At 41.1% G+C, this 15,653-nt stretch overlaps 1 protein-coding gene across 3 annotated transcripts in view; it reads right to left on the bottom strand.

The window, feature by feature from the left end:
• Positions 1-1,017: 1,017 nt before the first annotated feature.
• Positions 1,018-15,653, bottom strand: part of VLDLR (very low density lipoprotein receptor) — a 29,758-nt gene continuing 15,122 nt past the window's right edge. The window contains exons 3-19 of one of the 3 annotated variants that reach the window (XM_004677629.2): positions 14,827-14,949; positions 13,315-13,437; positions 11,304-11,675; positions 11,080-11,202; positions 10,871-10,993; positions 10,341-10,460; positions 10,115-10,240; positions 9,469-9,640; positions 8,631-8,849; positions 7,508-7,626; positions 6,306-6,445; positions 5,856-5,997; positions 4,881-5,027; positions 3,908-3,991; positions 3,485-3,565; positions 2,489-2,658; positions 1,018-1,659 (exon numbers count right to left, since the gene is read on the bottom strand). In XM_004677629.2, coding sequence (XP_004677686.1) covers positions 1,624-1,659; positions 2,489-2,658; positions 3,485-3,565; positions 3,908-3,991; positions 4,881-5,027; positions 5,856-5,997; positions 6,306-6,445; positions 7,508-7,626; positions 8,631-8,849; positions 9,469-9,640; positions 10,115-10,240; positions 10,341-10,460; positions 10,871-10,993; positions 11,080-11,202; positions 11,304-11,675; positions 13,315-13,437; positions 14,827-14,949 — 2,420 coding nt within the window. In that variant the 3' untranslated portion in view covers positions 1,018-1,623. The remainder of the gene's footprint in view (positions 1,660-2,488; positions 2,659-3,484; positions 3,566-3,907; positions 3,992-4,880; positions 5,028-5,855; positions 5,998-6,305; positions 6,446-7,507; positions 7,627-8,630; positions 8,850-9,468; positions 9,641-10,114; positions 10,241-10,340; positions 10,461-10,870; positions 10,994-11,079; positions 11,203-11,303; positions 11,676-13,314; positions 13,438-14,826; positions 14,950-15,653) is intronic. The other 2 variants (XM_004677630.2, XM_012721527.1) reach the window with 2 other exon arrangements.

The raw sequence follows: 15,653 nt of genomic DNA, 5'->3' as shown, positions 1-15,653 counted from the left end.
GATCTCCTAGCCTAAGCCATAAGCAAGATGTTAACTTATTCCATATGCAAGGGAAATGTGAGTCCCCCACTAATTCTTTTAGCTACTCATAGCATCTTTTCTGTTACTTTATTGGTCATAGAAGAATCATATCTTCAGCAGTAGAATCCCCACTTCACTCTGAACTTAAAACATTCTCTCAGGACTTCAAACCTTACTATCTTCCCTTGCTTTCTTGCATCCACAGAGAAAGGACATAATGCTTACTTCAGTGGAAAAACTGAAGTGCTTTCTTTTTTTTTCTACCCAAACTTCTTTTATACTTTTATACTAAATGCTTCAAAAATTGTCCATACAAGGGATCAATTTATGCCAGCCAATTTGAGGAATAACGACATAGTACAAATTCTCCACTAAGTCACCTTAGAACTGTGTTTTTTAACCTTTAGTTTACACCTGACTCACCTGCAGGGCCTGTGAGAACATGCATTCCTGGAATCTACCCCAGGGTTTCAGCAGGTCTGGTACTAGGTGTGAGAATTCCTGCATTTCTGACAAGTTCCCAGGTAATGCCAATGCTGCTAGTCTTGAGACCACACTGAGAAACAGGGACTTACTCTGGCACTACTGGTTACCCCCTCTATGTCTCTTCATGATAGACTCTCTTGATTTTTAAAAGAAGACATTCTTTTCCCATGGCTTAGAAGGCATTGGTCTTTAGCTATATATACAACATGGAGAATAGATTTTACACTTTAATGTGAAAAGGAACTTCCCTCTAAGAATTCCAGTTGAAGGCTAAGCTAGCTGCTTCTTCTTTTTTAAGCTAGCTTCTTTTATAAAATAAATATTAGAGGAACAAATATTAAGTGGTACTTCATTATTTTAGTACTTGGCTGCAAAAGAATCTTAATCATATTATAGATTAGTTATTTAACATCAGGATCTGTAGGTCACACCTTTAGTTAGGGCACTTGACACTACTCAAGACTGTTTACAGTAGAGTTTTTTCCTACAGGAACAGGCACAAACCATGAGTAAGCTGCTTGGTTTAATTTTTTAGCATTGGAAAAAAAATGTACAGTAGTCTGAACATCAGTCTTTGCAAACCTCCACTGAGGTCAAAGATTTCATTCATACGTACAAAATTAGTTTACAAATTTTTTTGGCAATTTCATCTTAGTAACCCGTTTTATCCTATTGCCATTGTCCCAACCATTGAAAAAGTTTACAATAATTTACATAGAAATATTTTCAAAGTGCTTAAGAATAGTGATTGTTCTCTGGGATATTTACAGATGGCCTATACAATGTATGTACAGGTGGTATACATTATAGCACAATTTTCATTGCTGGAATATGGCTTTCTAGGGAAAGTGCATATTTGGCCAGAGGTGGCAATACTGTCTAGAAATTCAAGGGTTACAGATACTCGGTAACCACATCCAAAGCTGAAGTAGAATGTGGAAAGGGATATTTACAAAAGTAATATAAAAATGGTCAAGTACACAAGCTTGATCCACACAAATATACTTGATGTTCTCCCAGACTAGAAGAAGAAAGACTTCAGCTGCTGGCTCGGTTACCATTCCAAAGTGGGGTAGTATTGGTGTAGACCTCAAAGGTTGAGACTTGTTTGAGAAGTCAAGCTAGATCATCATCTGTGCTTACAACTGATATCTGTGGGAAAGAAAAAGTAAGGAATTAGCTTGGAGATCACTTATTATTGGTAGCGCCAGTCTCGTAAATGGACCCTGCTCTTGAGTTGGTTATTCAGAAAGCAAAGGTATATAGATGTCAGATCAAAACAGTACAATAACATTGAATTCTGTCATTAATGTATAGTTACTTGAATTCAGCTATATTATTGGTAGAGAAAATAGTATAACTATTTCTACCTGTTCCACTGAGTGATTTTAAGTCTCAGAGAAAAAGAGAAGAGACCCATGAGCACCATGAATTGTCCATCACTCTTTGTTTCACCATAGAGTACTTGCTTTTTTCCACCTATAGCCTATAGGAATAACTGTCATATGAAGAATGAACAAAGAGCAATGACTCTGCTCCTGAAAGAAAATCAGCTGTATGAGGCGGGATGGGATGCTTTCAAGCATTTGGTAATTAGGGCTAAGTAAATATACTGACTTTAAGTCAACTCCTCTATATATGATATGCTAATTTAGTTTTAATTATCCAGTAGGCAAATGATTTTATAGTTCACAGAGAAACTACTTGGTGTATTAACATACAATTTTGAATACCAAAAATAGCTCAACTATGGTCTTAAGTAGACAGATTTGTCATTCTGTAAGGATCTGATGCTTGTGAGTGACTGCCTTATAGCCTAACAGCCTAGACTAGCTGCTTTCCAGGTAGTGGAGGAAGCAGTTGGTGGCTCCATGGTCCTATTGCTTCTTGTTGCCCAGGCAGTCACAGCTCAAGTCAGAGACCTTCTGTTCAAAAAGTCTTACTGCAAGCCATGGTTTATAAAAACATAGAGCTGACTTACTGCTGGGTATGTGTGTCCAACAGAAGCACTATGTCTACCAATGTCTATTGATAGGTCCTCCTCAGTTGTCTTCAAGTACACAGGGTTGTCAAAGTTCATGCTTTTCATGTTCTTGTGTTGCCAATTCCGCCACATCAAGTAGCCACCTACTGCTGCCATTGCTAGAAGCACTGAAAAAAAATTAAAGGATGACTAGGCAAGGTCTAGTGTCAGAACCAAGCAAAATAAAGATCATGTCTAGGTTCCCATGATAATTGACATGATTAAAACTTTCTTGTTTTATGAAGTTAGGGTAGCTATAAGTTTTGATATAAATGGACCTGTAGCTTGAACTCAATTTAGACCAGTGGTTAGGTATTTTTCTGTGGACTGGTGTTGAGATGGATATATCCATTTGGGCAAGTGTGAGTCCTGGGCCCTTCCCCAGGCCAATTGAATTAAAAGTGTAAAAGCTTCTGGAGAGCTCTTTAAGTGTTCTGGTGCGTTAGCTAGGCTTAGAATCCAGTAATTTAGGACAAAGAGGCCATTATAGCAAAGTGCCTTTGAATTCACATGTCCAATAATAGCTCTAGGGTTCTTCTCCCTTGGTTTGAAAATTCTTAACTATTTTTAATTTACCCTCTACAAGTCCTACAATTCTTGAAAAAAACATTTAAGCATTTCGTCTGTAGGCAGCACTATCTATATTTCTAAGGGGAAAAGAGCAGTACTCATTCTTAAAGGGACTCACTGTAAAGGGAGATAAGCCAAGTTAATAACTTAGAGATAGAAGCACTTAAACACTTTTCATATCAAAGTTGAGCATTTATCACTGAGCTAAGAATACCATGAAAAAGAAAGGTGTGGACTCAATGCAGCAAGCTTTGTTGGGGAGGGAGCAAATGTAATTTACTGTTACCAGTGCTACAGCAGAGAGGTATCACTGGGTAAACTGAAAATGCTCATCTTGTATCTTAAAAAGTTCATTGCCTCCCAATATAGAGGGAATCTACTTACAGAGAGGAAGGATGGCCCAGGCAGCAGAAGTTCCTTTTGGGGGAACACTGACCTCTGATACTGCGGTGGTCACATTGATCCCTACAGGGGAACAGAAGGAGTCCATTTAGAAGGATCTGAATTCAGATTTGGAAATTTATCCATCAGGAAGAGACCCATGTTCAGTATCTACTACAACGGTATACCAGGAACTGGTCTAGAAGTATTTGAGAGTCATATAGTAGTCACTTCACTAATAATTCTCCAATAGAATTCTCAATAAGTCAGGTCAGGCCAGCATTTTCAGGTTTTAAGTCTTTGGAGTTTAAATGCGGGCTACCAATCAGGAGCAGGACTAGTAGTTAAAAGCTGAATTAATTACTGAAGCATTAAACAGTGTGACTGTTAGTTGAGATGAATAGTTTGCAGTGCTGAACTCAATACCTCCAGGAACTAGTCCACTAGTTGTTGAAATTTCTGTTGTGTTGGTATCTTTTGTTTCACTGTAAGTCACAGTAGTTGCAGTACCTGAATTATAAAAATCAAGAACCTGGTTAACGCCAAGGTTCCAGAGTGGCTAGCTGTTTAGTTCAGACAAGCCATGCGCTAAATTAAATTTGAACACCATGGGAGATGCTAAACTACTGCTTAACTTAATTGCACAGCGGATGTGGTAAAACAGAGAAACAGCAGTCTTCATGCAAAATCAGAGACACATGACATTTTGGGTAGAACAACCAGGATCTGATACTTGACAATTCAAAACAGTGCATAGACACACTTAATGACCCCTCTACACAATGTCCTAAGCTCTTGGAAGTTAGAAGAAATGATCTCAAAAACAGATTACCAAGGATACTGGTCTTATTGCCAGGTTGTCTCACAACTACTTTCTCAGTAAACTGAGCGACTCCCTGCAGTGACTGAACATTAAGCTAATCATATAAAACTCACAGAATGGATTCCTTGCTTATGACATGTAAGTTGATTTGCCAATCAAAAACTAAAACAGAAAACCAAGATGCAATTTTGGTGTGAGTTAAAGATGATATCATTCACTCCATCTGTGGCCTTCTGTAAGAACCCTCTCAATCCTCTCTTTGGAGGCAAACGTTAAGACATTGTTTAATCTGCAGGTTGGCTAGCTCAGCACATTACGGTATGGATCAGTGTAGACGTGTTGACATTTGCATCACCTATAGACTCATCTGATGGTGAATCAGATGAATGAATGAATCAGCAGTCAGTTATAAAGTAAGGCTAGGAGCATCTGGCAAACAACATAGCAGGTATGTTCTCAGATCAAGTCTAAGAATTAGTTAAAACAGAATCCTTAACATTCAGGCCATTTTTAAAAAATAGTCTAGTTTGTTGTCTGCTGTATATCCTGCTTATGGATGGAAAGTAGAAGTCTTACTTTCACACTCCCGGCCATTTTCCTCTAGATTGTACCCATTGGGACAGGAACAGGTATACTTTGGAGAGTGATCATTGATCTGTGGTGCTGGCAGGCACAGATATTCACATCCTCCATTCTTCACATCTTCTTCACACCAATTTTTGCCTAGTCCAAAAAAAGTCCTTTAAAATAGATATTCCAGTGCTTACCCTGTCCTAGATACCAAAGGCCCCAGTCTTTAGCCCCAAGGAGCTTAAATGTCTCTACTGTCAACCCTTTAAGTTAAAGTGATACCAACAAGGGGTACATGGAAGAGAACAGGCAGCATGCTGTAAGGACATCATGGGCCCAAAGAAACTCCTTGGAATTAAAATAGAATTAAAATTATGTCTTGAGCTGATGGTTGGTTTGGCAGCAGACAGGAAAAGAGAACTACTTGAGTATGAGGGCTGACCTCACTATTGGTCCCAAGCTTATAATGAGTGAGGGCTTAGAGAAAGGAGACAAGCATGTTTTTCAAGCCTCGTCTGGCTTTGTGTCCAAGAAGGAACCCAGGTGTAGAAGGTTTGAGGGTTTCCCTTAGAATCAATCAAGTATCCTGAGCAGAAGATATATGATCAAATGTGTCTGAGGATCTACACAGTCCTCTGTAAGATGCATGTAACAGGCAAGGTAGGGAAAATCTGATATAAAAGCTACATTAGTGGTAAATACAGTAGGTTTAGCAAGAGGGGGTGAACAGGCATATGGAAAACACCAAAGGAAAAGATTGAACACTAAGGGCTGGGAAGAAGCCAAGAGGTAAAATTCTGAAGCCCTTTCACCAGGAAGTCTGAAACAAAGTATTCAAAACACCATGTTTGAGGTAGAGCCAGCAAGGAAAGTTTCCATTTTAGAGCAAATTGAGCTCCTAAAGGGATACCAGTACCCAGCAGGTACCATGTGATGCTGTGGCCCTCATAGTAGCCATAAAGGAGTGTGCTTCCCTGTTACCTGACGGCTGTACAAGTTCGTGATAGACAATGATGTCTTGGGCATCGTTAAGGTTGTTAACTAGAGTGGCCAGCTCTGATCCAGTGAACTTATTGGCACCGTACACTGCTTCATTTTCCCCGTCTATCCAGTAGACACGATCCTAAAACAGAATCCCCAAATTAGCATGTACATCTAGGATTACCACAAGTGAATATCTAAAGTCATCATCTGCCAGAGATTTAATGGACTGTTTTTTTTATGCTGGTTTGGTAAAGCTGTAAGAAAAGCAAGTTCAGGTTTCTTCAAGTGCTATGAAGACTCCATCTCTAATCTGTCCAAGGTTTGAAGTGAAAGCACTTATCAAGTCTTGTTCTTCTGCCTGTCCCTCCTACCCTCATAACTTTCCTTCCTCTTCCAGGTGCTAGAATAACTCAGGGCATACACTTGGATGGGAGCCACACGTCTTACCTCAAATATTGTTAATGCAAGTGGGTGAGCTAGGAACTCCAGAGACTTCAGGACTATCCTGCGATCTTGGCCATTTAGATCCACACTGGATAACATGTGCAACTTGGAATCAAGCCAATAGAGGCGGCTCTTTATTAGGTCTAGGAAGAAAAAGAATTGTCGATACAGGATATGCCAGAACAGCACAGGATTCTATTTAAGATATATAAAGAAACAAGTATTCTACCACATTAGTCTAGGGAATTTCATGTTTCCTTCTCTAGGGATCTCACAGGGGTCCTGTGAATCTTGTGAAGCAGCATGCTGAATCTGTACCCATACCCCTTTGGGAAACAAATGGAGTACCTGAGATTCTCAAAGTGACTGAGTTAAGAAGAGCTACATATATATATATATATATATATATATATGTACACATATATATATGTACACATATATATGTACATATACATATATGTATATATGTATGTATACACATGATATATACAACATGTTATATATGTGTATGTGTGTATATGTATGTATATACACGATATATACAACATGTAATGTGTATGTGTGTGTGTATATTAAAAGAAGCATTTTCTGGCCCCCCCAGTAAGGCAGAAGAAACTGCATTAAGCATGCAAGTGAGGGATTGCTAGTACATCTATGCTAGGAGTATCGAGGATGAGAATTCCCAAGGCCCAAGTGTCATCAAATTTGTGGCCCAAATTTACAGGAATATTAGTAATTATGGAGCATATAATTTTTTAAATCCACCATCCCATTGGTGTTGCTTAGTTAACTCTCATCCAGTATTCCTTCTCTTGAAGGAACTATGAGCACTGTTGGCTCCATTTCAGAATTAACTACAGAGATGAGTTAAATTTTTTTTTTTTTAAGATTTATTTATTCGTGCATACAGAACTGGGGTACAGGCCAGAGGCTCAGGGGCGGTGAGAGGCTTCACTGGAGACAGAGTGGGGAACAGAACAGGCAGATCGACGAAGTACACTGCTGAGAGGAGCAGTGGGCGGGTCAGGAGAGGTCTGCCGCACCATGTGGTCACCTCCAGGGCAGGCGGGAATCGAACTCATGCGGAAGCGGCTTTAGATTCTCAGTGCTGTGCTTTAACCCGCTGCGCCACCAGGGAGGGCCCAGAGATGAGTTAAAATTTTGTGGAGACAGTTGCATTAGTGGTAGTGGAAGGAAGAACATACCAAGTGTAATTCCATTAGGCCATTGGATATCCACTGTCACTAGCGGTCGTCTGTCAAATCCATTCATTCCTGCCTTTTCTATTTTAGCTGGTTCACCCCAGTCTGACCAGTAAACAAAACTGCAAAGAATCAGAAATAAGCCTATGTGGTTTAGAAGGAATGAATTGTAGATAGAAACAAAAGTTCAAAAATCAAAAACCCTGAAGATCGATGCTCTAGAAATAAATAATAGTAAGGCTTACAGGTTTAAATTATGTTCTAGGTAAACAAAAGTTAACATTAAAATGTATAGGCTCATTATTTACTATATTAATCTATAGAAGTCTGACATTTCAATTTTAGCTCAAAAGTCACAAGTTACATATTTCCTTTTTAAAAAGCCAATTCTTTTAGATGCCTGAAGGATGGCTCTTAAGTTTTACAGTAGGGGCTGGCTGATGATGCCCAGTGAAGTGTCACAGGAGCCACTGTCAGCACCCCCCCCCCCAAATCCCCCATGATTTCTACAGTAGGGGCTGGCTGATGATGCCCAGTGAAGTGTCACAGGAGCCACTGTCAGCACCCCCCCCCCCCAAATCCCCATGATTTCTACAGGCTTAATCAACTTCCCAAGCTTGCCTCTTTACCTAGTACAGGTTAGGGACACTCTAACCTAAATTAGTGGAATTTTTCTAGAGAGATCTAGGTATTTCAGTTGAACTTGCAAACAACATGCATTTTTAGATGAAAACCTTGAGGTAACATGGTTACCAAAATCCTCACCATTCTTGCCAGTACTTTGTCTAATCATGCACAGCTAACCTAGCAGAGCAGTCAAACATAACTGAGAAGTCACTTATAGAAGCTGGGTGTACTGAGGTTTCAGGTACCATGAATGCTGTACAGCAATTCAGAAACTTTCATGTTAGCCAGCACTCAGGCTGCTCAGGGAGGGCCTGCCATATAGATGAGACCATGGCACCTTTGCCTCACCATGGTGTGCTTCACAGCATGACCTGGACAATTCTTTGTTGTGGGGAGCTGAGAAGTCATGGGATTTCAGTTATAACTCCAGCCATGAGGAAAGCGTCTGGTCTATGCAGATAGCATTCAACAGGCAACCTGATAAAAACAAAGTACAAACCCAGACAATGGGTCCACAGCTATGGAGGCAGGCTCTCGCAAGTCAGTGTTAAACAGGAACTTCCTCTTGGTTCCATCTAAGGTAGCTACTGAAATAGTCTTAGAAGCCGCATCAGTCCAGTAGATGGTCTTGTACACCCAATCAACAGCAATGGCTGCAGGATTATAGACATTGTCGATCATTTTAACATGTCTACCAACCTTGTCACCAATTGAGGCACTGAAACAGAATAGGTCACAAGAAATTGAAGAGTTTCACAACATCAAAGCCTGGAGAATGGACTTTCTGCTTATAAAATGGTCAACAGCTTTGTTCAGAAGGAAACCTAGGAAGACCAGTCTCACCACTCAAGTGATTTAACCAAGCTGCTTGTTGACAACTTACTAATATTCTTGGTTACCTAGTTGCTGGCATGTGTTCTATAAATGAGCAATATGCTTTAAGTGGTTTGTCTTAGTAGCTACCAGATGAATTTTTATAGATCCCACTATGAAAAAGTGGCAACTACCAATTCTATGTGTAGTAACTAAGAACAGTTCTCAACTAGTTGTAGAGAAAAGGGAGAAAATGTAAGAAATTAAGGTATCATCTGTTATAATCTTAAAACTGTAGCCATCTTTTACTTCATAGAAAATTGTTGGTTGATAATTAGGAACTGATAATAACAGCAATGATGATATTACTACGACTAATAAGAACAGTGTTTAGATTTAATATTTCCAGCTAATGAGACATATTAACTTGGACTACAGACAAGAAAAACTCCTCCTCCAAACCATCCCACAGGCCAAGTGACAATGACATACGCCAAGATGCCAGGAATGGAACTGAAAGTTACCTGAAAATGGCCTTTTGGCTTAGATCAGCCCAGAACAGTTTCTGAGCAGTAATGTCAGCATCCAGAGCCACAGTGTTTCTTAGTTGTTCGACGAGTTGGATATATTCTTTCCTCTCTAAGCCAATCTTCCTGATGTCTCTTCGATTAGTAAAGATCAGACTTGGCTCTTTGCCTGCAAGACACAGTCAGCTTTACTTAGTTGCAAGGTCAAGATTCTTCTAAGTCACCTCCCAACAGAGGAGCCCTCAAAATGAAGGCACAGGGAACACTTCAGGAGCAATCTCATCATGGTCCATGCCCCTGGGACCTGCAGGCACTTCCCACTGTTTCAGAAGGCAGTTCTAAGGACATAGCGTTCAACAAAAGGGTGCTGATGAATTAGTTCCTGACTTGAACTGCACGCAAGTTTTAGAAGCAGGAAGTAAACAAACCTGGTAGATACTCATGCCATCATACACAAAAGGAATGACCAAGGCAGGTGTCTGGGGAAATGGTCAGCTATTTCGGTTACTGTACTGTGAGGTCAGTAGCACTGCTCTCGAGTGCTGCTTTGGGTGTAGTTTAATTTGGTATGTAGGCAATGGCTGCACCTTTCATAAGCACTGACTCATAAAGGTACCAGAGCAATAGCAGTCCCAGTCCATACCTACTGCCTTGCACACGCCAGTGGCAAGATCCATTTGATAGCCACGACTACATTCACACTTGTAACCGCCTTTTAAGTTGATACAAATTTGACTGCAGATTCCTGGATTTTGGCATTCGTCAATATCTAGGAGGGAAATTAGAATTAGTCTTGCTGTTCCTATATCTTAATAGAGACACACTGTCCTAGCCTATCACCCCCAGGGTTTAGATTCTCTTCAACTTACCTCCACAAGTTTTCCTATCTATCAGTTCAAACCCAGCTGCACAGTCACATTCGTAGCCTATAACTAGGTCTTTGCAGATATGGGAACATCCGCCGTTATTAAGCAAGCATTCATTTATATCTGAAATAAAAATGGTAAAGTTACTTGACAGCTTATTCCAAATGGAAATCGCTTGGATTTTACCTAGCGAGTCTGGTCAAACTAAGGAGTTTCATAAGCTTTAAGCCTTGAAGATAGGCAAGACTGACTTAGGGGACTAGTAAACCTACACCCACCCTCTTTGGCAAGTTCCCATTGGTTAAACAGCATTTAGTCAAGTTTTTCTATTGCTGATTATCTTTAAGGAGGTAAAGCTATGCTCTAGCTTGTCACTACTTGGTCTTTTAAGTTACACAATTTCAATTTCACTCCTTAGCCTAACAGCTGAACTTAGTTCATAAAGAGAGGCATTATGCAGTGTCCAAAAAGCATTTACTGTGGTGATCCAGTTGACCTCTTCAACTGTGCACTCAAGCCACCTCTTCACTTACGACACTCTTTCAGAGGCTCATCGCTCCAGTCCCTGCAGTCCTGCTCCTGGTTACATACTTTGCTGATATCTATGCATTCCCCACTTCGGCACTTGAATTTTCCAGGGCCCAAGCACTGATTGACTGTAAAGAGAAACACAGGAGAGAGGCTGCATGAAGGAGTCTGTTCAGAGCAGCCCATTGCCTGGCCCTCAGAAAGAGGCCCTTACCATTTTTGCAGTTGACTTCATCAGAACCATCGACACAGTCCCGTATACCATTACACTGCCTGCTGCCATGGATGCAGCTGCCATCCTCACACTCAAATTGGTCAGGTCGGCAGGTTCGAGAAGCTAGAAGGAGGAGACACCATGCAATGACAGATTGTCCCTAGCTGATCCATGACACTGAGCCATACACTGAACACATGAACAATGATGCAAAAGCTACTTACGGCAGTTGACCTCATCACTGCCATCCTTGCAGTCAGGATCCCCGTCACACCGCCACTTCTTGTGTATACACTCGCCAGAGCCACACTGGATCTCGCTGGCTGGGCACTTGGTGTGTATCACTGGCTGGCGGCCACACTGCTCTAGGGACTCATCAGACTGGTCCGAACAGTCTGCATCGTTGTCGCACACCCAGCTGATGGGGATGCAGGAGGAGGTGCTGCACTGGAACTCATGGGTGCCACAGGTGGGTGGGGCACAGTCCAGCTCGTCACTGCCATCATTACAGTCATCCTGGCCATTGCACACAAAATTCCTGGAGATGCAGCGACCACTGGAGCAAGTGAACTCATCAGGGCTGCATGTTATGTTGCCTAGTGGGAGAGAAGAGGCCCTGCTGAAAGTACATCAGGACTGTTCTTTCCAAGACGCTTGACTCAAAAGTCTCATGCAGATCTTTGATCACAAATCCTAGTTTTCTCCTTTAACTTAAAAGCTAGAGTGAAATTACTTCAGTGTCTAAGTTTCTGGACTATCAGGAGACAGTTTTGCTATGTAGAAAATCAAATACAAGAATGCTTTGAGTAAGAACCGAAATAAAGGGCCAAGAATATAGCCAAAGACTAGACATTAATTTAGTAAGAATCACAACTGACACTAAAAGGACAGCGATCTGTAACAAACTGCAACAAGAGATTTCATTTTGGAAGGCAGAAACTGAGATATCTTAAAATGAACATACTGCTTATCAAGCCAGGACTCCTTTCTAGCCAAGACCATCATTCATAGGTATGCAGGCAAACACACACTCTCAATCAGGATTATGACAGTATTACCAAGGAGAAGCTGACATGTCATATCACCATACTTGGTTCCTTCTCTATTGACCCTTCAAATGAGGATCAGGAAGATCAGGTATTAAGCATTGTGAAGTTTGAGAAAGTCACAGCTAGAGCTGGAATTGCTATCTAGCAGCCAGGTATGCTAATAATGATAAGCAAGTCAGATTAGCCTGTTTGTACTTCGACTCAAACTCCTGCCAAATGAATTAAGGTCACAATTTGGTGGTGATTAGGGTAGAGACCACGGCTCTCTTGGGAAGCAAAGTCTAGATTTCAGAGGAAAACACTTGGCAGCACCAGGGCTTACCAGTACACAGAAAAGCTCAATTCTAGGATTTTCTAGGATTGAACACCAAAACTCATTGGACTAGGTGCAGTGGCTTTGACCCCAGGACACGTATACATGCCAGACTAGTGTTGCAGCAGCAGCCGCCCTCAGCGTACTCATCCACGACTGCATCAGGTGGCCTGTGCTTGTCAGGGTTGAGCGCGGGCGTTTTAGAGGCCCTATAAAAAGGGCGGTAGCTTGAAAGAACACTCTAAGCAATGTTTGTTCAACCTCGAGATTTTCCCAGGGCCTCACCTTTAACATGTAGCACTTTATTACACATTTTCCAAGAAGAGAAACATGAAAAGGTAAGAAACAGAGTTAGCTCTTACAGGCAGGAGCCATCATAGGAATCAAAGGTACCAGCAGTTGATTAGTTGTCTTGGGGTACCTGTTAGCAAGATGTTAATTCAGACTTCTTTGCCAGTTTAACTTTTGGAAAGGTTACAAGTAGATCCAGTTTTGGTGCTAAGAAGTGCTGGTATGATAGTCAAATACTTTTTTGCCATGAGCAGAACTTCAGTTTGGACCAAGGAATGTGACTGCTGGTGCCCTTCTAGTTTTATTGAGCCTAGTGTTTGTTTAAGTGTCAGTGTCTTGAGTAACTTACCTTCTAGTTTCTATTTGCCTAGAAGAAACACCAAAGTAAGCAGTGGTCAGTTACTATGTGAACTTCTTTCAGAGTTTGAGGGCTGTTATGAAGGACAAGGAGTTGAGCAGATAGTGAAGTCACTGAAAAGCGAGTCAGTGTAACTGCATCTTCATGCTCAAGTTCGCTTCCCCTGCCCACCCTTCTTTGAGAAAAAGTCTTTGGGATAAGCCACTCAACACCGATCTTCTTACCACAGTTTTCTTCATCTTCTCCACTGTCACAATCACTTTCACCATCACATCTCCAGGACACTGGGACACACTGAGTAGAACGGGCGCCACAGCTGATTTCATTTATGCGACATGTTCTCATATCTGTTGATGATATACAGTCTCAAAAGAGCCTCCAAACTCATCAGTGCAAAGCTGCTGCTCCTGCACTGCCTGGAAGTGGTGATCCCTGTACCTCAGTGGCCTGGCACACTGGTGAACTGTGACTTACTGGTTGAAGCCTGGGTAAATCCTTTGCTTAGAAGCCATGTCAGCCTACGCTACCTGGGAGTACACCCGAGAGCTTTGACTGTGTCACTGCTTCAAGGTTCACGCTCAGTTCTAGCTTGTGTTTTACTTGGCAAAGTTAGATTTACTGGCTGGCCTTCTCCTTGACCATAACTTATCTGTTGGATATCAAGTGTACGCCCAGATCTTGTCACCTAATCCCAACTTCGTTAAAGGCCAGATGGTGTGACACTAGGAAGTCTTCCTTTGTCTGGATTTCTTTAAAAGACCATCTTCACAACCTCTTTTAGAATTAGTTCTTGCAAAGCAGGCACATTCCCTAATTTTTTACTTTATGGGGTCCTTCTCCAATAAAACTTGGGGCTTTCTTTGTTTTTACCTATAGTAGCTCACTTTCTTTGACCAATGGTCTTATTATTCCCTTCACTTCTTGCCTTGAAAATTGAAATGTACAACTTCCTTTTTGTTTCTGGTTGATTTTTTTTTGGGGGGGGGGGAGGGCAGGTAATCATTTTCTGGACCTAAACTTCATTCCTGTTAATCCTCCTTTTTCTGTGTGCTTTGATAGGCCTCCACTGCCTCAGAATGAGCTCCAGTACTTTCTTCATCTTGATATTCAAATGACTCCAATTTAGCTGTCTCAAATCATCTTCCTCTATGATCTCAGACTTTTCCCTGAATATCAGCTTAAGGCATAGATATAAATGTGCATACCAATAAAGGTCTTTTATTTGGGAACAAGTTGTGCACTCCCTACTTTAACAACTCTAGGTTGCAAGTTTGTGTATTATTATAAACCCCTATTAGTAGCAACTACCCTGCAGTAAGCTTCCCCCACTCCATAACTTGAGAAGCTGTGCATCTAAAAGTTTATACATGGCCTGTCAGGGACCCCCCACATCTTGACTTAGCTTCCAGGACCAGAGTACCATTTGCTCAGAATCATGATCATCAAACATTTGAAATCTGTGCACCTAGTCAAGGAGTTCTTAATCAGATTTGCTAGCTTCAGTCTTAAATATTCAATAACAAAGCTACCCAAGAGAACGTCAGTCTGGTTAATTGAGGGAAAGCATTTGTAAAGGAGACTGGTCAACTGTTAATGAACTGCCTGACCTGGGAGTCCATTAGCCTAAACTTAAGTTATGCAAAGGGAATGTAACACCAAGTATTAGGTTAAACAATTGTCAGAGCAGGGAGACAAGTTTCTTGGGAAAGTTCAAGTCCAAAGCAAGTCACACTCACGGCACTGCTCTGGACTTTCATCAGAACCATCTTCACAGTCAGGATCCCCGTCGCACTGCCATCGGTTGGGGACACATTGGCCATTGTTGCACACAAAGTCAGACTCAGCACATGTCTTCTTTACTACAAAAGTTTATTTGCAGGTTAAAGTTGTTGTCACTTATTCAAGAACATGATCTTCATGTAAGGGATAAAATTGCCTTTTGATATGTTTTACCCAAAAACATAACAGCTGAATTGATTAGCACTCCATTGCCAATAACCAAGAGGACTTTAGGGGGAATTTTTTTTTTTTTCCAGAGAAGGTGCACATTTGAGATACTTGAAAGATATTAAAGCCAGGTTAAGACCAAGGTTAGGTCGAGGCTGTCTATTAACTGACAAAATTCTATAATAAGGTTACTTCACAATTAACTTCTTCCTGGCTTAGTACTGTTGAGATTATGTAACAGTTTCATTCTTTTCATGTGTTTCTTCCAGGTCATTCAAGTACTTCACTTGTTTCATACCCAAACATTCTGTGGACCACACTACACACAACTTAAGTCCTCCCTTCATGTTATGGATAGGTTATTGGAAACCATAACTAAGCGAAATGGTGTATAATGAAAGCAGCTCTTCAAATAATGTTCTGTTCAAGGCCTGCTGGGATTGCTTTTTTTCTTATAAATATCATGAAGAGGTGATGTTGATCATAATGATGTGAGGACAAGTATATAACTGCTCCAGGGGTGTCTCCTACCAACATGAGTTTGGTGTAGAGCTAGAAGGCCAATCCTGGTTCTGAATACTTTCACCACTACAGGTATCCTGGGCCAAGAAACCCA

Source organism: Condylura cristata, unplaced genomic scaffold (assembly GCF_000260355.1).
Source record: "Condylura cristata isolate star-nosed mole 26May11 unplaced genomic scaffold, ConCri1.0 scaffold00006, whole genome shotgun sequence".
Taxonomy (NCBI): domain Eukaryota; kingdom Metazoa; phylum Chordata; class Mammalia; order Eulipotyphla; family Talpidae; genus Condylura; species Condylura cristata.
Note: the sequence above shows the minus strand (reverse complement) of the source record. Positions and strands in the feature narration are given on the sequence as shown.